General features: G+C 52.5%; 1 protein-coding gene and 2 long non-coding RNA genes across 6 annotated transcripts in view; 2 read left to right on the top strand and 1 right to left on the bottom strand.

Moving 5' to 3' along the window:
- The first annotated feature begins 1545 nt into the window (after positions 1 to 1545).
- The window catches only part of LOC311591182, a 129139-nt gene continuing 107919 nt past the window's right edge, over positions 1546 to 22765 (top strand). The window contains exon 1 of the long non-coding RNA XR_014777025.1: positions 1546 to 1867. This is a non-coding gene — a long non-coding RNA (uncharacterized lncRNA). The remainder of the gene's footprint in view (positions 1868 to 22765) is intronic.
- On the bottom strand, positions 9289 to 17203 carry FBXO27 (F-box protein 27). 4 transcript variants are annotated; one of them, XM_084770561.1, is made up of 6 exons: positions 17103 to 17203; positions 16507 to 16887; positions 14657 to 14768; positions 14474 to 14569; positions 12177 to 12312; positions 9289 to 10294 (listed from the first exon to the last, which is right to left on the bottom strand). In XM_084770561.1, exons 1-5 carry the CDS (start codon positions 17149 to 17151, stop codon positions 12201 to 12203), a joined length of 750 nt encoding a protein of 249 aa, XP_084626687.1. In that variant the 5' UTR covers positions 17152 to 17203; the 3' UTR covers positions 9289 to 10294; positions 12177 to 12200. The 4 variants fall into 4 exon arrangements, with proteins under 4 accessions (XP_084626687.1, XP_084626688.1, XP_084626689.1 ...); XM_084770562.1 differs by lacking the exon at positions 12177 to 12312; XM_084770563.1 differs by lacking the exon at positions 14657 to 14768 and having other exon boundaries at positions 14474 to 14656.
- On the top strand, positions 16752 to 21025 carry LOC311591184. The gene is made up of 3 exons (XR_014777027.1): positions 16752 to 16853; positions 17181 to 17303; positions 20392 to 21025. It is a non-coding gene; the product is annotated as an uncharacterized lncRNA (long non-coding RNA).

Raw genomic sequence — 22765 nt, 5'->3', positions numbered from 1 at the left:
CAGTGTAAGCCTGCGCCGCCGCCCCCCCCCCCCGCTCCCCCTCAGTCGCCCCCCCCACCCTCGCCCAGAGTCAGCTGCTGACATTTTAGCCTGAAGAGACACAGGGAGACACGGCCTAGACAACGCCAGCTGTTTCAGGATTCCCAACACAGATACCAACGTAGACGTTGTCGCCAGGGCCTGGCAGTGGTGGCGCACGCCTTTAATCCCACCACCGGGAGGCGGAGGCAGGGGGATCGCTGTGAGTTCCAGTCTCGAAAAACCAAAAATAAATAAATAAAATAAAATAAAATAAAATAAATTTTAAAAAGATGTCGTCAGGTGACCCGGCCTCCTCTTCCATCTGATCGCTATGAAATGAGACCCCTGAATGTGGGTCAGTTGGCTGAGCCCAGTTCTCGGAGCACTTGAAAGAAAACAAAGTCATTATTTATCCAAACACCCATCTTTGCCCTTCCAAGACAAGGCAACTACACTCTCCCCCTCTCAATCCAAGGTGGTTCCTCTTCTTCTTTCTGTCTTTCTTTCTGTTTCTTTCCTTAGGTGTGTGTGTCTTACCATGTATCCCCGGCTGACCTGGAACTCGCTACATAAACCAGGCTATGTTTGAACTCGCAGAGATTCTCCTGCCTCTGCCTTGGGAGAGCTGGGATTAAAGACATGTGCCACCACACTTGGCTTTATTTATTTATTTTTTAATTACATCAATTTCAATTCTCTTCTACCAGGTGGATCTTGGGGGATGGAAGTCGGGCGCGTCACCAGGCGCTTTTACCCACTGAGCCTTGTCCTCAGCCCTCAAGTGTTCTAGAAATCGTCGGCAGTCTTGGTTTTCGCTGGTGTTGCCGTACAGACGACATCCAGTGCCAGCCGGATTAGCAATATGCGGCGCTCCTCCCGCCTCAGTCTGGCTGGGACCCGCTGCTGGAGAACGTGTTGAATTAAAATTGGGCCCTTTGATTAAAAAGTCTTTTTCTCTTCTCTGACGGCTGCCACGCACGATGCTACGGGGTTTCCAGTAGGCGGCGCCGGAGGACGGCTTCTGGGTTCCCTGGTGGCTGCGGTGTCGCCAGGATTCTCCAGCGCCAGGCTCCGGCCACCTGCGGCCAACAGCACCGCCTCGCCCCAGACACCTCCCTGCATGCGGGTTTTGTCTGGCATCCTACGGATAATGCACTTGCGGCAAATTCCATCCCAGCCTGGGGCCGTGCTGGTCTCTTTACCGTCCTCTCTTTGGATTTCTTCTCATCACTTAAGTTTTTTATTTTTGAGCATTCGCTTATTCGAGTGCGTGTTGTTTGCGTGCGGATGCCCGTATGGCACAGCACGCGTGTGGCAGTCACAGGTCAGTTTGCAGGTGTCGGCTTTTTCCTCCCACTGGGTGGTTTTTCCGAGGATGAACTCGGGTTGTCCAGCTTGGCGCCAAGTGCCTGAGCCCTTTTTGGTGCCTCCCTCTCTCCTTCCCTCCTTCCTTCCCTCCCTCCCTCCCTCCTCTCCCTCCTCTCCCTCCCTCCTCTCCCTCCTCCTTTTCCTTTCTTCCTTCTATTTCCCGATGTTGCTCAGGCTGGCCTTGAACTACTGGGCTTATATTATCCTCTTGACTCAAGTCCCCCAGGTAGCAAAGACTACAGACACACACTCAGGCACACACCCACACACATAAAAGAGAAGAAAATGATGTTTTAAAAGTAATACTTTCATGCGTATACGTGCCTGGCCTGCATGAACGTAATAAGTGTATCGCATCCATGCCTGGTGCCTGAGAGGCCAGGAGGGGCCATCGGATCCCCTAGAATATGCGCTAGGGATGGTTGTGAGGCTGTGTGTGTGTGCGCGCGCGCGTGTGTGTATGTGTGTGTGCGCGCGCGTGCGTGTGTGTATGTGTGCGTGTGTGTGCGCGTGTGTGTGCGTGTGCGTGCGTGTGCGTGCGCGCGCGGGCATGCACATAAAGAGGTCAGAGGGCAGCTTGCTGGTTCTTTCTTTCTGCCTCGTGGGCTCTGGGGATCAAACTCAGACCATCAGTCTTGGGGTCCCCCGAGCCATCTGGCCGGCCTGTGGTTTCTTTTGTTTAGTACTAGTTTTCCTGAGACAGAGCCTTGCAAACCTGTTCGCCCTGCCTGAGCCACAGGTACCGCGACCCAGCTGCGCCTGCCTCCCGTGTGCTGGGATCAGAGGCGCGTGCGCCACCACCGCCTGGCTCTCCCTGTCACACTTAATAGCTCTGAGTCATCAACACGAGTTTCCAATGACTGTGCGGTTCCAGGCTCCTGGCTACTCTCTGATTGACACAGATACCACACGTTCCCCGAATCTGGCTTCCTCCTTCAGGGCAGACGGCGGCGTCTCAGCAACTCGTCCACATTGTCGGAGGCATCCCTCAGCGACCCGCTTTCCTTTTTATGGCTGAGTAACACGCCAGTGACCAGACAGACAGAAATCTGTCGATCCCCTCGCCGTGATGGGTGCGTGACTCCCTTCCCATTTGGAGCTTGTTCATGAATGAATGTTCATGTATGAAGGTCTGTGTGAGCATAGGTTACATCTCTCTTGAGTAAATACCTAGGAATGTGATTATTGGGCCACAGGATAAGAATGCGTTTCAGTGTACAACAGAACGCTCAAGGGGGCGGGCGAGATGACTCAGTGGCTGAGCACGCCGGCTGCTCGTCCCAGCACACACGCGGTAATTCCAATTTCCCTGTCATTTCATTTCCAAGGGATCTGATGCCTTCTTACAGCCTATATAGGGACTGTATTCACACTGTAGACCAGGCTGGCCTTGAACTCAGAGATCTGCCTGCCTCTGCCTCCGAGTGCTGGGACTAAAGGTGTCTGACTGGCTGGAAATAACATTAAATTTCATTTTATTTTACGGGTACTGGTGTCCCTGGATCAATGTCTGTGCACATGTAAATGCAGTGCCCTTGGAGGCCACAAGAGGGCGACAGATCCCCAGGACCGGACTTTTTTTTTTTTTTTTTTTTTTTGGTTTTTTGGTTTTTCGAGACACGGTTTCTCTGTGTATCCTTGGCTGTCCTAGACTCGCTCTGTAGACCAGGCTGACCTCGCACTCACAGTGATCCTCCTGTCTCTGCCTCCCGAGTGCTGGGATTAAAGGCGTGCGCCACCAAGCCCGGCTAGGACTGGATTTAATAGATGGTTGCGAGCCTGCGTGTGGGTACTGGAAGTCGTACCCAGGTCCTCTGGAAGAAGAGCCACCACTGCTCTAAACCGATTGGCTATTTCTCCAGCCCCAAGGAATCTCTAGGAGGTACAGGCTTGCTGGAGGAAGTGCCTCGTTGTGGGTGGGCGTTGAGGTTTTGTAGTTTTTTTTTTTCTCTCTCATCCTGTTCTCTCTGCTTCTTGTTGAAATGTGACCAGCCAGCTTCCCCCTCCTGCCGCCATGGCATGACATGCCCTCCCCACCACCACGACACATGTCTCCCTCTGGCACCTTGAGCTAAAGTGAAACCCTTTCTTCCTTCCTTTGCTTTTGGTCATGATGTTTGCCACAACCGCTGAAAAATAATGAATGCAACCCCTACAGCTGGTCTACAAAGTGAGTCCAGGACAGCCAAGGCTACACAGAGAAACCTTGTCTTGAAAACTCAATAAAATAAAATAAAATCAGATTTGTGTTATTTATATTTTCAAAATAGTGAGTCAAATAAACTGAAGATAAATAAATAAATAAATAAATAAAAGGCTTAACCTCAAAAGAACACATTTTAAACTGGGAGGTGTGGCCACAGCTGAAACGCATCGTGTGGCTAAGTCGGGAAATGGCGTGAGACACTGACACACAACACCTCCTGCAGCCGGCGTGATCCAGTGAGGACACGTGCTCGTCTGGGCAGGCTTTTTTTTTTTTTTCTTTTTGGTTGGATATTTGAAGCGGCAAGGGCAGGGCTGCAAGAGTGGAAGTTGGGAGATCCGTTTCTTTCTTTTTTTTTTTTCTTTGCATTTAAATGAAAAAAAAAATTGGGTGCTTGTGGTTGCGTAGGTGTTTGGTGTGTATGTTAGGGTGTGGAGGTCGGAGGACAACATGCAGGGGAAGCCTGTTTTTGCCTTTCAACTCCGAGTCTACCAAAGAAAACACACACACACACACACACACACACACACACACACGAGAAAAGTAAAGCCTTTTCAGTGTGACTTTGCAACTTGCGCGTGCACAGCTCAGTGTAAGAGAGCCTGGCTAAGAACAGAAGAGTCTGGGAGAGGCCACAGGGTGCAGGATGCAGGATGGAGCGAGCCCTCCATCCTCCAGATTGTCCCAACTGCTGCTGTGGACGCCGCCCTGGGTCCCTACCTGGCCCGGAGCTCACCTGGACGCCTGTTCGGAGGAGGCGGCGGCGGCGGGGAGCAGTTGCCCTCGGTGCAGGGAGACCTGGGACCTGGGATCCTGATGGACCGTCTCCTACTGTGCTCTGGATCCCGGGGGCGTGGGGCAGGGGGCGGGGGCGGGGCGGGGCGTGGGGAGGGGACCGGGTGGGGAAGGGGAGGGGGAAAGGGCGTGGTGGTGCGGGGGGAGGGAGCCACGGGGCAAGGTTCCAGCCTGAGTTAGCCTGACCCAGGACCGCCGAGCCAGGAAACTCCGGTCCCCCACGTGGCTCTTACCCCGCACCACACCGCATCCCACCCGGTCCCCCCTGGAGCATCTCCCCCCCCCCCCGCGCCCCGTCCCTCCCGAACCAGCCAGCTTTTCCCAAGGTCGCTAGGAAACGGCTCGGCTGTGGCTCTGACCTCCCTGGGGTTGAAAGCGGAGGATGAAAGGGAGCCAGGGTGCGCGGTTCTCAGAAGCACAATCTGTCCTCAGCAGAACCGCCCAACCGGCAGGCTCCGCGGCAGCAATTAGCGAACCCCTCGCCGCCTCCCAGTCTGGGACGGCCCCCGTGACTAAGCGTCCTTTAATATTTTAACTTATTTACGCATATATTAATTCTCCTCCTCTCTTCTCCTCCCCTTCCCCCTCCCCCCTCCCCCCTCCTCCTCCCCCCTCCTCCTCCCCCTGTGTTCCCAGCAGCGTGGTGGGGGGCGGGGGTGCTCCACACTTACGGCATGGAAGTTATGGACAGGCTAACGTGGCTGGGTGTGGCGGTGCAGGCCTGCAATCCCACCGCTGTGGAGGTGGAGGCAGGAGGATAGTGAATTTGAGGCTAGCTGAGGCTACATAGTGAGTTTCAGGCCAGCCTGGGTTACGTGAAAGCCTATCTTGTCAGGCCAACGAGGGCTGTGGACGGCGTGAGCCAGGCACAGGGTTCAGGCCCCAGGGACTGCGCAAACCCAGGGTGCCCCCCCCCCTCCCGCATGGTCTGTAGTCTCAGGCACTAGGGAGGGTGAGTGAGGCAGGATGGTGCTGGTGGAGGAAAAAGAAACAGGGACTTCCCCCCTCCCCAATGCATGACAGACAAACAAACAACTTTCCCGTGACGGCGGGCACTCAATAACTCTCCAGATCCTAGGATGCCAGCACCACCGGGGAAATTCTCAGAAGTCAGCTGGTTTACCTGTGCCCCAGGTCTGTCCCCAGCGCATCCCTAGGGCTCAGGGAGACTTTAGCCAACACCTCTGGGTGAGCAGAGCCTTATAGAGATTACTGAGTTAGCTTCAGGATTTTCTGCAAGCGCTTGGTGAAGCATCTTGTAACTGCCCGCGACGAGGAGGGCCCCCCCCCCCCTTCTAAAGGTGGTGTGAGGGCGCCTGAGCTGGTGTTTGATTTTATTCATTTTCCCTGTTGTTGTTTTGGGGGTGTTGAGGATTCCACCCATGGCTTTGTATTGAGGAGAGGTGGCTCCGAGGTTAATGGCACTGGTTGATCTCTTCCAGAGGGTCCACTACCACTGTCTACAAGGCTGCTAACAATCTTACTTGTAACTCCAGTTTCCGAGATCTGGCTCCCTCTTCTGGCCACTCTGGGAACTGCATGCACACACACACACACACACACACACACACACACACACACACACACACACTACCCATGTATATAACACAAATAAATCTAAAATAATTTTTAAAAGGAACTTATAGCTAGGTGTAGTGGCGCACACCTTTAATCCCAGCACTTGAGAGGCAGAGGCAGAGGCAGATGAATCACTGTGAGTTCGAGGACAGCCTGGTCTACAAAGTGAGTCCAGGACAGCCAAGGCTACACAGAGAGACCCTGTGTTGAAAAAAAAAAACCTTATGAGTAGACATGTGTGGGTGTATTTGGGTGCAGGTGATCCAGAGATTAGAAGGCCCAGAGTTTAAATAAAGGAGGGGAAAAAAAAAAAGATACACTGTCTTTCTTAGCTACTCGAGTTCTACTTAAAAGTATTAATTCTATCTATAAACCTAGGAAATTGTAACATCCACTTTCTAGGCTTGTTTGATTAATGTTCTGCCAAATCCAGTTTCAACAGTTTCACGGCCCACTTAGAATGGAACTTAATTAAATTCCCTAAATATTCTGCTTTTACAAATTTAAGCCATTAGATTTCCTTCCGAAGCTCAGTAGAAGCAGAAGCAGCCGCAACACTTAGTGCTTATAACAGATTAAACACATCCAGCTCTTTAAACTCCACAGTACCGCAGACTCAGGAGGAAGCACTCCTTCATGGCCCACAGTTCAGTGACAAATCTTGGCTCTTTAACAGCAAATTACTCAACGACACAGTTTATGTTGGGCACATTTGTCACACCATTTAAATGCTGGATTCTTTCAACATTAAAAAGAAATGAGATGGGTCCGGGAGAGAAGGCTCGGCTGTCAAAAGCTCTTGCTGCTCCCACAGAGGACCTGAGATCAGTTCCCAGCACCCACATCTGGCGGCTCACAACTAACTGCCTGTTACCCAGCTCTAGAAGACACCCTCATTGGCCCCAAGAGCACCCACATGCAAGTGGTACACACACACACACACACACACACACACACACACACGTTCAAGAATGTGTGGGGGGCAGCACAGAATTCCTACTGAGCAGAAGTCGGCCATCTTGGCAAGCCCTCCTGAGCCTTGATCAGCAGTCACCCCACCTCACAGCATCCTGGGCTAGAAGGGTCTACATGCCAGGATCCAGCCAGTGAGTAGTGTTGGGTGCTGCGTGGGCAGCTCGAGTTGGTGTGGGCGAGTGTGACTCCCACGAGCTCCCCTCGCCATAGCCCCTGCGGACAGCAAAGTGCTGACGGCGAGGCGGGGAAACACTCTGCCTGACTGCGCCCTTAGTCAAGCAGAAAGTGGAGATCATGAGGGAGGGTCCCTTGGGGATTGTGGAGTTGTCCCTGGGACAGATCATTTTTCACCACTGTGCCCAGAGTTCACAGTCTGAAATTCCCCAGCCCAACAGCTTTTCTTTATCCCTTTGAGCTGGAGATAAAATGTTGGGCCCAGCAAACACTTTACCAGCAGTCATTCCAACAGAGAGAACATTCCACCACTGAGCCACACCCCCAGCCCCTCACTAGGGGGTTCTAGGCAGGGGCTCTACCACTGAGCCACACCCCAGGCCCTCACTGGGGGATTCTAGGCAGGGGCTCTACCACTGAGCCACACTCCAGCCCCTCACTGGGGGTTCTAGGCAGGGGCTCTACCACTGAGCCACACCCCCAGCCCCTCACTGGAGGATTCTAGGCAGGGGCTCTACCACTGAGCCACACCCCAGCCCCTCACTGGGGGATTCTAGGCAGGGGCTCTACCACTGAGCCACGCCCCCAGCCCCTCACTGGGGGATTCTAGGCAGGAGCTCTACCACTGAGCCACACCCCAGCCCCTCACTGGAGGATTCTAGGTAGATGCTCTACCACTGAGCCACACCCCCAGCCCCTCACTGGGGGATTCTAGGCAGGAGCTCTATCACTGAGCCACACCCCAGCCCCTCACTGGAAGATTCTAGGCAGGGGCTCTCCCACTGAGCCACACCCCAGCCCCTCACTGGAGGATTCTAGGTAGATGCTCTACCACTGAGCCACACCCCCAGCCCCTCACTGGGGGATTCTAGGCAGGAGCTCTATCACTGAGCCCCACCCCAGCCCCTCACTGAGGGGTTCTAGGCAGGGGCTCTACCACTGAGCCACGCCCCAGCCTTTCACTGGGGGAACCTAGGCAGGGGCTCTACCACTGAGCCACACCCCAGCCCCTCACTGGGAATCTAGGCAGGAGCTCTACCACTGAGTCACACCCCAGCCCCTCACTGGGGGATTCTAGGCAGGGGCTCTACCACTGAGCCACACCCCAGCCCCTCACTGGGGATTCTAGGCTATTGCTCCAGGGAGATCCAACTCAGAATTGTCCTATGACATCAGCATGCCTTGTAGTCGATGTAAACACGTTTTTGTTTTTAATCCTAAGTGTGGGATGTGAAAATGCCTTATGAGAGGGCATGTGAAAGAGAGCTGCCTTATGCAGGGGCCCATGGTCTTTGCCAGTTGAAAAACATCCTATATGGACTATGGAACGTTATAGAAGTAACTCCCAAAGCAGGAGGGGGCAGGGGGAGAGAGAGAGAGAGAGAGAGAGAGAGAGAGAGAGAGAGAGAGAGAGAGAGAGAGAGAGAGAGAGAGAGCTTTGACATCACTTCATGTCTTGGCTTCCTCACTCCCCATCACTTCTCTTTGAGACGCTCCTAGAGAAAAGTGCTTCGGACCCCACACGTCAAGGTCCCAGCGCCTGTGGTTGCTGTGGCTTTGCCAATTTGCTGTCTAGCGGGTCTTTTGCAGTCTTGACAATGAAGACTGGACTCACCCCAAGGAACTGAGTCTAAAGAGAGCTACGTCTCCTGCTCCCCATTAACCTCTCTCTCCTACCTAGGGTCCGTGGGTTAGAATGGAGAGGTATGTGCTTTAAAGGACCCCAAGAAAAGGAGGTTTTAAAACGATCAAAGCCTACGGTGCCTGAGGTGGTAAACGGTATTCTAAGGGTTTACCCTGGGATGCAGCTTTGTCTTATTGTACATACGCCTGGTTCCGGCCGGATGAGCCATTCCAATCTTGTGCCCAAACATAATAACAGTACAACTGAATAGGATCTGTCTGGGTTTGACGGCTGGGTGTAATGGAAGTTTTGTTTTTTTTAAAATTTTAGTTAAAGCTGGGCATGGTTGCCCATGCCTTTAATCCCAGCACTCAGGGAGGCAGAGGCAGGTGGATTGCTGTGAGTTCGAGGCCAGCCTGGGCTACAAAGTGAGTCCGGGACAGCCAAGGCTACACAGAGATACCCTGTCTCAGGGGAAAAAAAAACCCCACAAAAAACAAGACCAAATCAGACCAAGAAAAAGATTTGAACCAGCTTAGGCAAAATAATCAATTTATTACAGTGCAGCTTGGCAGACAGATATTGCTGGTGTATTGTTCTCTCATAGTTTGAGAAAATGACAAATAACTTGAAACATCACACAGTCACAGAGGTCTTTGGGGGTCAGGGCCTGGGCTGTAGGCACTTCCTCATTGTCTGGAGAAAATCGGTGGGCAGGTACCCTAGTTACCCTGCTACGAGGGGACCTGGTGGAGGCCATGAGCGCTTTGGGCTCCTGACCCGAAAGGGAGCTGGAGTTTTGCACGCCCATAAATTCTAAGTTCAGACATGAGTGCGGGGACAAAGAAAGTCCCTGAGGCAGAAACAGGAGATGACAAGAGGGGTCACCAGGGGATGTTGCTCGGTGGGCAGATTACGTTTGTCAACCAAGCGCTAAACCCTTGGCTCGTCCTCAGCGCTGCGCAAAACTGAGTGGGGCTGGTGCGCGCCCAGATTCCCAGCACTTGAGCGGCAAAGGCAGGAGTTGAAGGTTACCCTCGGCTTGTAGCCAGCCGGGATACACGAGAGCCTGTCTTTAAAACAGAGTTGGGAGGAATCAAGCCCTGGGGACAGGGCAGAGAGGGATCGGACTGAAATAGAGGCGGCTTGGAATATCTCTGAGACCAGCATGCACCGGTGTTCCCAGGCACCCGTGCGCCCCAGGCAGCAGCAATGGCTAAATTTGGTGGAGGATTCCAGTGTCCCAGACTCCGAAAACATGGCGGAAGCAGGACCCGCCTTCACTGGATCCGAGAGTTTCATGTGCCAGGGAGGTTATGAGTGCTTGGTTCACGCCGGACCCCAGCCGACAGCCCCAGCTCCTGGAAGGCACGGTCGGATTGTCTCGCCCAAAATGGTGCGGCCCTTGGCTAGGACTGACGGACTCTCACGATCACACTGGAGTTGGTCACTCTGGCCCCATAGTGGCCAGCCCAGAACTGTGTGTCTTGGCCCCGGTGTTCAAAAGACACAAAACGGACGCCCCTCCTGATGTTGGAGAACACGTGGGTGACCTGGAGGTAGAAGGAACCAGTCAACCTTGGCCACAGCCCTACCCTTCAGCTCGCGACACGCTCTGATTGCTATTGTTTGAACAGTAGAGACCCAGCCCGGCTTTCTCCGTGTCCTGGCATGAGAGAGGGCAGGGCGGGGGACATAGCTCAGCTGACACCGTGCCTGGCACGCGAGTTCAGACCCCTGGCACCCATGTACAAGCCAGCTGTAGTGTATGTATGTATGTATGTATGTATGTATGTATGTATGTATATATATCTGTGTACAACTCTAGTGCTTGGGACAGGCAGGTGGATCCTCACAACGAACTAGCCAGGGAGGGAGCCACTCAGGGAAAGATACTGACTCAAAAACAAAGGTGGAGGGTGATAGAGAAAGAAAGACACACGACATTGGTCTCTCTGCATTCCAGATACACAGGCACAGCCCTCCGTACACACACACACCACACACATAACCCTAAGAACCAAAGACAGAGAGATGGTCACGTAACTGGTATTGATCACAGAGCCCCATGTTGGGGGTCGGGAGACCATCAAAGTCCCCACGACCCTAACGTAAAAACAATTTTATTCTCCTGGCTCAATTGTTGTCTGGGAGGCTTGCTGCCTCCTTCTGCCGGCCTAGGCCTAGTTCTGGAAGCTTCTAGCCTCTGTACATCTAACCTAGGCCTAGGATGTGTCCAGCCTCTGAGACTTACTGCTGAATAAGCTCGCCCTTTCTTGTTCTTTCTGAGCTCTGGGCTGGCTGCTTCAACTCCGCTGTTCGGGCTCAAACTCTCATCCCAGCTGACTTATTTACTCTGGCTTCTCTCCACCTGGAATTGCTCTGCTTGGCCTCAGACTAACTCAGCGATCTGCTCTAATCTCCTGGCTCCTTCAGTCTTCACCTGAGTTCTCTCTCTGCAGCCCGTCTCTCTGTTACTGTCCTGGTAACACTCCCTGCTCTCTCTGTAAAACTGCCTCTTAAGTAGCTTCCCTTTCCTCTCTCTTCTCACGAGAGTGGGCGTATCCTATCCTGTCAAATCTTCTCTGATTTTTCATCTTTTCTGCCACTCAATTAGACATCATTTACATGTGCTTCCTTCTACAAACTAACTTTACCTTCATTGTTTGGGACTAAAGACATGCACCCCCACGCCTGGACCTAAGCTTTTCTTTACCTGATAACTCGCTCTATACCAGGCTGGCCTTGAACTCAGATCCGTTTGCCTCTGTCTCCTGGGTTAAAGGCGTGTTTAGTACTGCATGCATGGGATGCACAGACATAACACTCAAGCAAAACTCATTCATACATATAAAAGGAAATAAACTAGTTACAAACAAAGGTTTTAAAATTTATTCCTAAACCGGGTGTGGTGGCGCACGCCTGTAATCCCAGCACTCGGGAGGCAGAGGCAGGTGGATCGCTGTGAGTTTGAGGCCAGCCTGATTTACAAAGCGAGTCAGGACAGCCAAGGCTACACAGAGAAGCCCTGTCTCAAAAAAACAAAACAAAAACAAGCAACAACAACAACAACAGACATATTTGTATTGCTAGATCACACAGACCAAGAAGACCTTTGGATATGCGCTCTCTCTCTCTCTCTCTCTCTCTCTTTCTCTCTCTCTCTCTCTCTCTCTCTCTCTCTCTCTCTCTCTCTCTAAGACAGGATCTCTCTGTGTAGCCTTGGCTGTCCTGGACTCGCTCTGTAGACCAGGCTGGCCTCGAACTCACAGCGATCCACCTGCCTCTGCCTCCCGAGTGCTGGGATTAAAGGCGTGCGCCACCACCACGCCCGGCCTGGATGTGATCTCTCGCCAGAGCAGCCCTGTTCTGAACTAACATTCTTCTACACCCTCGCTGCAGCCGGTGAGAGGTCCATCCGCAGGCAGCGCTCACCTGATGGTAGGTATCATTGTTCCATCACTCTATGGGCTCCGGCATAGCCGAGAACTTATCGATGACGTTGTGGTGAGCATCAAGAAGTTTGACAAGGAGTCGGTACTTACAGCCACAGTCGTGGCAGGCTCCCCACCTGCCGGGGAGAGCAGATCGGAATGTGTCACCGTCTCTTCGGGTGTCGAGGCTCCCCGTGGGTATAAGTTAAGCCCCTCAAAAAGGGTCTCGTGGGGGGCTGGCAAGATGGCTAAGTCAGTGAGATGCTTGACACCCAAGAATGAAAACCTGGGCTGGGCGTGGCAGGGCGTGGCAGCAGAGGCAAGTGGATCTCTGCGAGTTTTAGGCCAGTTGTTTGTTTGGTTTGGGTTTTTGAGACAGGGTCTCTCTGTGTAGCCTTGGCTGTCCTGGACTCGCTTTGTAGACCAGGCTGGCCTCGGACTCACAGCGATCCACCTGCCTCTGCCTCCCGAGTGCTGGGATTAAAGGCGTGCGACACCAGTGCCCTGGTTTTGGTTTTTGTTTTTGTTTTTTTCAAGACAGGGTTTCTCTGTGAAGACTTGGCTGTCCTAGACTCTCTCTGTAGACCAGGCTGGCCTCCAACTCACAGTGATCCCCCTGCCTCTGCCTCCAAATACATGCTTATAACCCCGGGCGGGCCGAGCCAGGTGGACAGCTCCTGAGGAATCATGGGATGATGGGAAGCTGACCTCTCACCTCCGTGCCATGCACACACATATGGCCTGTGCGTGAGCCATATGAGCCTGCCCTGACCCGCAGATCTTACAAGATGGGCCTGCTGGCCCAGGCATGTATGTAATTCCAGCTGTTACAGAGGCTGACAGGGAGGTATCTCAAATGCAAGGCCAGCCTGGGAAACTAGCTGAGCTCCTGCCTCACCGAGTCTCACAGAAGTAAAAAGGGACCTGGTGGGTGTGGCTTAGTGGTGGTGGGTTTTTCCTAGCATACAGGAGGCACTGGGTTCAATCCCCAGTCCCTGCACTAGTCTCCCACCCCAATAAAAGGTTCTCGTGAAAACGATTTCTGGAGCCGAGAAACCGTGTCCTCCAGGAATGTCTGTTGGAGGCTGAAGTCATGCTGAATAGCCTAAGGAACTGACTGAGGGCAAGAGTTGGCCAGGCCCCACAGATAGGCTTAGGTGAGAGCTGCTCTAGAAAGATCCATAAAGGGCTGGAGAGGTGGCTCAGCGGTTAAGAGCACTGGCTGCTCTTCCAGAGGTCCTGAGTTCAATTTCCAGCAACCACATGGCGGCTCACAACCATCTATAGTGAGATCTGGCGCCCTCTTCTGGCCACTGTATACATAATAAATAAATAAATCAATCAATCTTTAAAAAGATCCACTTTAGCCTAGAGGCCATGGTTAACGAAGCGGATAATCAGCCAACCATTCCATGAGCCTCCAATAAAAACTATGCAGAGAGCTGAAAGTCCTACAGGCATCTCAGTACACAGGACTCCCAGGCTGGGAGCACTGCCTGACTCCACGGAGAGAGGCCATGGGACCAAGGTTTTTAAAATGCGCTCACACTTACAAAGCCCTGACTGAGCCGGGCGTGATGGTGAACCCCTTTAATCTCAGCATTCGGGAGGCAGAGGCAGGTGGATTGGGAAAAACCCTATCTCAGAAAAACCAAAGGGGGCAACACACACACACACACACACACACACACACACACACACACACACACACACACACACACACACACACACACACACACCAAAACCCAAAGCCCTGTGAACTCACTTTATTTCAGTTTCTTAAAAAAGATATTTATTGGGGCTGGAGAGATGGCTCAGTAAGAGCACTGCTTGCTCTTCCAAAGCACCCGAGTTCAATTCCTAGCACCCACGTGGCAGCTCACAACTGTCTGTAACTCCAAGATCTGACACCCTTACACCCACGCACATAAATTAAAAAAAAAAGATATTTATTTATTATGTGCGTATAGTGTTCTGCCTGCATGTACACCTGCAGGCCAGAAGAGGGCACCAGATCTCACTATAGATGGTTGTGAGCCACCATGTGGTTGCTGGGAATTGAACTCAGGACCCTTGGAGGAACAGCCAGTGCTCTTAACCTCTGAGCCGTCTCTCCAGCCCTGCGTGCATCTCTTTAAAGATGAGGTGCTGCTATATTGCCCACACTGGTCTTGATCTCACCTCTGCTATCCTGGGATTCACCATAATCCTTTTAATTCACAGTGCTGGGATTACCAGTGTGCGCCACGGGCCACAGTGCTCGGCGCAGGGCGTCTCCTGGGCCGCTCGCGCACTCACCAGTCAGACACAGCGATCTCCACACCTCCGCTGTCCAGCAGCCCTGGCCACAGCCCATGCTTCTGCAGGTCCACGACTTGCTTCTTGCGACACCATCTAGGAAGGTGGCAGAGGGGTGGTGAGAGCAGGCGGGGCCGTTCTCAAGGCGAGGGGCGCTGGCCCTTGCGGGTACGGGGCTTTCACCTGAAGGAAGTCACAAAGCAGGTCTGTGCGGGGGCCCCCGGCACGGGCCTCCGGTTGTTCTCCACCGCCCAGCCGTCCCCACCGTGCCTCACCTTCCACTTCTGTAGGCCTTCTGTAAAAATGAACACAGCGGAAGCCGGCTGATGGCGGATCCGGGGATGCCGAGGTGAGGCGTCCGCCCCCATCCCCAAAACACTCCCCCCACCACCACCACCACAATCTGAGAAGAATTAGAAACCATCTCAGGCAGGATTGCTTGGTGGGGAAACCTTGATTCAACCCCCAGAATTCATGCAAAAATAAAAGGAGCGGCCGGGCGGTGGTGGTGCACGCCCTTAATCCCAGCACTCGGGAGGCAGAGGCAGGTGGATCGCTGTGAGTTCGAGGCCAGCCTGGTCTACAGAGCGAGTCCAGGACAGCCAAGGCTACACAGAGAAACCCTGTCTCAAAAAACCAAAATAAATAAATAATAAAAAAAATAAAAGGAGAGAATTGCCTGTACCACTGACCGCCCACTACCTGTGCCACGACACTGAGCTCTTTCACACACACACACACTAATAATAATACTTTTGAAAAAGTAAAACTTCTGAGGCCAGCCTGGTCTACAAAGTGAGTCCAGGACAGCTAAGGCTACACAGAGAAACCCTGTCTCAAAAACAAACAAACAAATAAATGCATAAATAACACTTTATGTTTGTGCACCACGTGTGTGCCCGCCGCCTTTGGAGGCCGGAAGTGAGGGCGAGGTCCCCCCGTGACTGGAGCTGCAGATGGGCGTGAGCTTCCATGTGAGTGCTAGAATCTGAACTCAGGACCCTTGGACGAGCCAGAGCCCTCAGCTGCTGAGATAGCTTTCCAGCGGGGGTGGGGGTGGGGGTGGGTGGAGTTAAGGGTGGGGTCGGGGAGACACCAAGAAACAAACAAACAAAAAAACTACTACTAAAAAAATTTTTTTTAAGCTAGGAGCTGTTCCTCCAGGGGACCTGAGTCCCCAACTTCCAAGCCAGGCAGCCTCCCGTAACTCCAATTCCAGGAGATCTCTCTTTTGACCTTCAACAATTGTGCGCGCACGCACACGCGCGCGTACACACACACACACACACACACACACACACACACACACACAAACAAAAATTAATTTTAAATATTCAAAAGCCCAGCCAAGGCTGCACAGAGAAACCCTGTCTCGGAAAAACCAAAAAAAAAAAAAAAAAAAAAAATAATAATAATAATAATAAAATAGAAGCCAGTCAGACAAAAGCTATTGATGCGCCAGTTGTAATTGCTCCCCGGTGGCTCCCCGGTGTGCTTTATCTCTCAGACAGAGGGTAGGCAGTTCGGTCCCCTCCCAAGCTACCTTGTGGTCTGTCAGGTCCTTCCAGTCTCTCTAAGTGGGTCAAGTGTGACCCTTCTTCTAGCCCCTCCCCCTGCTCCATCGGCCGACCTGCCTCTGGGTCTGCTTGTCCCTTAGACCTCGCCCATTACCTATCTCGTGACTCCGTCCTATTTCCTCTCCCTGGTCCCCTCGTGGTCCAAGCCCTCAGCACCTTTCCTCGGGGTTGCCCAGGGAGCCCTGCCTGGAAAACTCTCCCATCTGGTCCATGGTGGCCCAGCCCTATCCCTTCCCATTGGTTCCCTCGTGGCCACACCCTCATTCCGTCCAGGGATTGTCTTGTGACTCCAGCCTCCCAATGGCTTCTTTCCTGGCCCCGCGCCGCCCTTCATCCCTTGCGGTGGATTCTCTCCTGGCGTTGTCCATTAGCATCCTTGGGGCTCCCGCCCTTCGCTTTGCGCAACGGTCCCCTCTCGCGGCCCGGCCCTCGCTGCGCTCCTGGGGGCTCCCTCACCTTGGCCACAAGGGTTGCTGATGAGGTTGCGCCCCAGGGGTTGCCGTGCGCAGAACTGGCCCAGCGGGCAGGGCACTTCTTCGTGGGCCGGGGGCAGGCAGCGGCGGGCCAGGGTCACCAGGGCGCGGCCGGTGGCGCTGCGGTCCCGAGCTAGCAGCAGCAGCCACAGGGCCTGGCCGTCCACCATGGCGCGCCAGGCGCGGCACACCCAGCGGCAGCGTTTCAGCAGCGCGCGCGGGGGCACATAGCTCAGCACCAGCAGGAGCAGCTCCGGGGGCAGACCGCTCAGCTCCAGCGCCTCCTGGGGCTCGGGCTCCGGCGTGGGATCCCGGGTCCTGGAAGTCCAGGTACCCGTGGTACCCGTACCCCGTTTGCTTGAGTCTGCGGCAGGGGGAGAGGGGGGGCAGATGTCAGTGACCAGCCGCCTCCGCGTCACGCAGCCTCCGTTACCCGGCCCTGCAGGGCCCGCGCCTCGAGACTGACAGCTCCGAAGTCATGCGCCACCTCCCCATGTCCCTCACCACCTCGCTGTCCCCAAGCCACCCTCTACCCCCCCCCCCAAAATCCCCCACTCCTCCCAGCCCACTAGCGCTCACCAGCACCCCTGCCAGCTCCCTTCCGCGGCCTGGAGGACCTCGAAGCCATCACCCTGACTAATGCTCTCTCGTTCCCAGGTGGGACCGCTGCGATTCACTGGCGGCCTCTCACTTCATAATGTCCAGCCCTTTGGTCCCAGACCCCACCCCCTTCCGGCCTTCTGCGGACAGCCTGGGAATCCACCTGAAGACAGAGAGTAGGTCAGGGCTCAGAGACAGCCCTAGCGAGTCCGCAAAAACAACCCAACGCTTGGAGTGACCTTAAATCCTCAGTAGACGCCTGGCATCTGCTAACAGCTATGATTTTGGCTAGACAACCAAACGGAAGGCTCTACGCCTTAAACGCCTTAGTCACCTTTAATGTCACACATTGTCATGCGCCATTTCCAGGAAAAAAAAAACCCAGGCTCTAGAGGGCAAAAAAAAAACCAACAACAAACAAACAAACAAACCAAAAACAAAAACAAAAAACTCACTAACTGGAAGCATCAGCTAAAGTTTACTGGTTCCGTTTTTGCCAAGTTAGCACATCTCTGCCATCACAAAGACCTGCCTGCCTCAGCTTTAATAGTGCTTGGCCAAGCCGGGGCGTGGTGGTGCACGCACGCCTATAATCCCAGCACCCGGGAGGCAGAGGCAGGAGGATCTCTGTGAGGTCCAGGCTCAGCTTGGTCTACAAAAAGAAGTTCCAGGACAGCCAGGGGATATTACACAGAGAAACCTTGTCTTACAAAAGAAAACAAAAACAAACAAACTAACTAACAAAAACAGAAGTTCTGGGCCTTTAAAGGCATGTCCCACTATGACCAGCTGCTCGGGAGGCGGAGGCAGGTGGATGGAGGTGTGCTGGGAGGTCAGCCCGGTCCAGGACAGGCAAGGCTACACAGAGAAACCCTGTCTCGAAAAGAACAAAAAAAAAATTACTTTTTAAATTTTGTTTACTGTGTATGGATGTCTTGCCTGCATTTATGGCACCACTGCTTTTGTGCCTAGGAAGGGCAGAGGGACATCCCCCCCCCCGGGTTCCCTGAGATTGGGGTTACAAAGGGTTGTGAGCACCTAGGAAAATGCCAATAAGGTCCTCGTGGAAGACCTTAGCCTGAGCGCTCTTAGCCTGAGCCATCTCTCCGGCCGCACCCAGAGCACGTGCTGTCTTTGATCTCGCTAGGTAGCCAAGCGTGACACTGAACCTCTCTGCCTCTGGAGTACTGGAATTCCAGGCAAGGGCCGCCATGCCCTGGTAGCAGAGCTTTCCTTTTAACCTGTGTGTCAGCTCTGTCCAATGCAAACCTATGTGATATGTGAACTATTTTTTTAAAAATAGTTATAAATATTTATTATACAGCATTCTGCCTGCATGTACCCCTGCAGGCCAGAAGAGGGCGCCGGATCTCACTATAGATGGTTGTGAGCCACCATGTGGTTGCCGGGAACTGAACTCAGGACCTCTGGAAGAGCAGCCAGTGCTCTTAACCTCTGAGCCATCTCTCCAGCCTCCATATGCATATTACTAAAGGTCAACAAATGAAACTGACCCCAGGTTCTTTTTTTTTTTTTTTTTTTTTTTTTGGCCCCAGGTTCTTGCACACACCGAGCTTGCTTTATGAAGGGAGAAACATGACCAATAACATAAATAGACAAAATAAGCAGCCTGTGTGTGTGTGTGTAAGCATGGGTGTGTGTGTGTGTGTGTGTGTGTATGTGTGTCTGGGCATGATGTGGACTCCAGTTACTTGTGGGCTGAGACAAGAATATTTTACACTCTGGGCCTGCCTGGACAACTCTGAGCCCGTCTGAAAATAAAAAGTCAGGAGAGCTACATATAGCGCTTTAGCAGCAAGGTAAAAGGCTTCAGGTAAAGGCTCAGTCTTAAGGACGGGAAAGGCACACAAGGAAAGCAGAGCCGGGCACAGGCATGCTGGAGCACAGCTTTATTCTCCGGGCTCTGGAAGGAGGGGCAGGTGGGTCTCTGTGAGCTCCAGGCCAGCCTGGTCTACATAGTGAGGCCAGAGAGAGGGGGTGGGGGAGGGGAGGGAGGGAAGGAGGGGAGGGAGGGAAGGAGGGGAGGGAGGGAGGGCAGGGGGGAGGGAGGGGAAGGGGGAGAGGGAGAGAAAGAAAGGAAGGAAGGAAATAGTCTACTAACCCCCAAACCCTCTCTGTAAATGTGGAAAAGAACAGCATGGTTAGTGAATGAGCATTTTGGGTTTTTTTGAGACAGGGTCTCTCTGTGTAGCCTTGGCTGTCCTGGACTCACTTTGTAGACCAGGCTGGCCTTAAACTCACAGTGATCCACCTGCCTCTGCCTCCTGAGTGCTGGGATTAAAGGTGTGCGCCACCACTGCCTGGCATGTGAATGAGCATTTACACACCATAAGGTGCATAAGCCATGATGGTCAGACTCCGAGTGAGAAAATTATTTAGTATATTATTGGTCCATGCTGTTAAAAAAAAAAAGTGCAGGCAAGGGCCTGGGCCGTGAGCAGTCTGGCTGGGTGGAGAAGACCAGAGACCCCCTCATTCGAGGGGCCAGACGACTTGACTAAGAGGCAGGCTACAAAGGCTACAAAAGTTTCTTCATTTTATTTAATCTTTTTTTTTTTTTCTCAGTGCTGGGTATCAAACCCAAGACCTTGCTCAAGGGCCACTGAATTCCACCTGTCCCGAGCTTTTAGGTGTTAGAGGCAGTCTTACTCTACAGTTCAGCCTGGTGACTTCCTCCTTAGTGTGTGTGTGTGTGTGTGTGTGTGTGTGTGTGTGTGTGGTCTGTGTGTGTGTGTGTGTGTGTGTGGTCTGTGTGTGTGTGTGTGTGTATGTGCGTGTGTGGTCTGTGTGTGTGTGTGTATGTCTGTGTGTTTGTCTGTGTGTGTATGTGTGTATGTGTGTGTGTGTGTGTGTGTGCGGTCTGTGTGTGTGTGTGTGTGTGTGTGTGTGTGTGGTCTGTGTGTGTGTGTGTGTGTATGTGCGTGTGTGGTCTGTGTGTGTGTGTATGTCTGTGTGTATGTCTGTGTGTGTATGTGTGTATGTGTGTGTGTGTGTGTGTGTGTGTGTGTGGTCTGTGACGCCACACCTGACTAATATATACAATTTTTTGTTTACGTGTGAGGTATGCTGCTGTGGCTGCTGCGCATGTGTGTGCTATACGTGCGTGCGTGTCTTTACCACAGCAACGCTGTTAGGTCCAAAATGGCAGTGCCGGTGACAAAGTCCTAAACTGAAAGACGTTGGCCAGCTAAACAGAAGGATTGCTACCAGATAAACCAGTGCGTAACGGTGGGTTTCTGTTTTCCAGGCCTTAGTCCACCAGGAGCCTCCCTTCATCGTCCCAACGGTCAACTACCTCAGGCAAGGGCATCCAGCTCTGGGTCAACCTATGCAGCCCACATCACCGTGAAGGCCCCACCCTGCTCAACGTCATATGCAATCCGTGTGCTTTTACACCGTTTGCTCCCTGTCGGGAGACAGCCTTGACAGTTTGATCCCAAATAAGCTTTTCTTTTTACCCACGGAGTGGCGTGAACCCCAGCTGACAACCAGGCTTCTGGAGGCCAGAACGTGGCGTCAATTCCCTCCTTCCACGTTTCTGTGGGACCTGGGGGGCTTGTGCTGAGTTCACTAGGCTCGGCAACAAGCACCACCCCCTACCCCCCTCAATCCACCAGGCTCCTTAATGGATACATTGTCAATAAATGCTTTACTATTGAGCGGATCAGATGCATTTAAGAGTCGATCGATGTATGGACCACTGGTTTTGAACAGCTGGCCTCCTGAGGGGGATGCTTTCCTCTCTGCTTCCGCCCATAGGTCAGACCTGGGACTCTTCTGTCTGTAACAATTTGGTACTCTTGATGCTGTGTGCAGGGTGTAGGTGGTCATTTATCCGGGGAGACATCATGAACCGGTGTGGTGGCAAGCATCCGCAGTCCCGGCACCCTGGAGAGAAAAGGAGGAGGAGGAGGAGGAGGAGGAGGAGGAGGGTCAGAAGTTAAGTTCATACACTGCTATAAAGTGTATAATTCAAGGCCATCTCGGGCTACGTGAAACCCCACCTTTAAATTTTTATTTATTCTAGCTGGGCCTGTGGGCGCACACCTTTAATACCAGCACTCAGGAGGTAGAGGCAGGTGGATCGCTGTGAATTCGAGGTCAGCCTGGTGTACAATGCGAGTCTGGGACAGCCAAGGCTACACAGAGAAACCTTGTCTGACAAAAACTAAAAAAAAAAAAAAGAAAGAAAGAAAGAAAAAGAAAAAAGAAAGAAAAGAAAACCCCTAACATTTTTACATTAAAAAAAAAAAGCACCAAAGTGTAAACACTACTCAGTTCCCTTTTCTTTTCCACAATTCTCTTCACAGAAGCAGTCCCCGTCAGTGCCTGGAATTACATCTGCCCTGTACTCTGGAAAAAAGAAATGTCTCTACAGGCTCAAGAGTATACTGAGTAGAGCCTGAGACAGTGGCACACACCTTTAATCCCAGCACTCAGGAGGCAGAGGCAGGGGGATCACTGTGAATTCGAGGCCAGCCTGGTCTACAAAGCGAGTCCAGGACAGCCAAGGCTACACAGAGAAACCCTGTCTCAAAAAACCAAAAAAAAAAAAAAAAAAAAGAAAGAAAGAAAGAAAGAAAGAAAACAAAAACTGAAACAAAGAGTAAAAAGAAAAAAAGCATCCTAGGGAAATTTTGGGGACTGGTGGGCCAGTTCCGTTTTTGGGACGTCTCCTGTACACCAAAAGTCATGGCTAAAAAACTGACCCCATTTTTCTCTCTCTCTTTTCCTTTTTTTTTTTTCTGCTTTGTTTTGTTTTGTTTGTGAGACAGAGTTTGTCTATGTAGCCCTGGCTGTCCTAGAGGCTGAGGCAGGCAGATCTCTGAGTTCAAGGCCAGCCGGAGCTACACAGAGAAACCCTAACTTGAACGATAAAAAAACACTGGGATCAGGCTGTAAAGAGATTAAATTAACAACAACAATAATACACACACACACACACACACACACACACACACACACACTTACATCTCTGTATGGGTGGGTGCCTGTGCCTGCAGTGCCGGAAGAGGCCAAAAGAGCGAGTTGTAGTTCCTGAGTCACAGGGGCCTGTGAGCCGCTTGTCGCTGGTGCTGAGACCTGGGTTCAGGTCTCCCTCTGAGAGAGCAACACCCAACTTTAACTGCTGAGTCTTGTCTTCAGTCCCCAAGATGAACAACAGTTTCAAACATTCCACAATTACAGAGGCCTCTAGGAGTCATGACTGAGCTCAAAGTATTTCTTTTCCTTTCCTCCCAGAGAAATCCCTTTGGACAGATTTTTGCTTGTTTGTTTTGTTTTTTTGAGACAGGGTCTCTCTGTGTAGCTTTGGCTGTCCTAGACTCGCTCTGTAGACCAGGCTGGCCTCGAACTCACAGCGATCCGCCTGCCTCTGGGTTTCCTGTTTAAAGATAGCGTGCAGCCAAAAGTTTTATCGGGCAGTTCGCCATGGGGACCTGTAGGGGTGTTGCTTGCTAGGGGTGTAGCTCGGGTCCCGGGTCTTTTGTTTTCCATCAGGACATGGGAACTTCCGCCTTCTTCCGAGATCTTATACGTTTGGGCCTGTGCTTGCTTCGTCGTATCTAGGCACGGACTGATCAGTAGAGCTTTTTCTCTCCTGGCACGCACGTGTACCCAGA

This window comes from Acomys minous (assembly GCF_964271855.1).
Source record: "Acomys minous genome assembly, chromosome: 20".
Taxonomy (NCBI): domain Eukaryota; kingdom Metazoa; phylum Chordata; class Mammalia; order Rodentia; family Muridae; genus Acomys; species Acomys minous.
The sequence above is the reverse complement of the archived record's forward strand: the minus strand, read 5'-3'. Positions and strand labels throughout refer to the sequence as shown.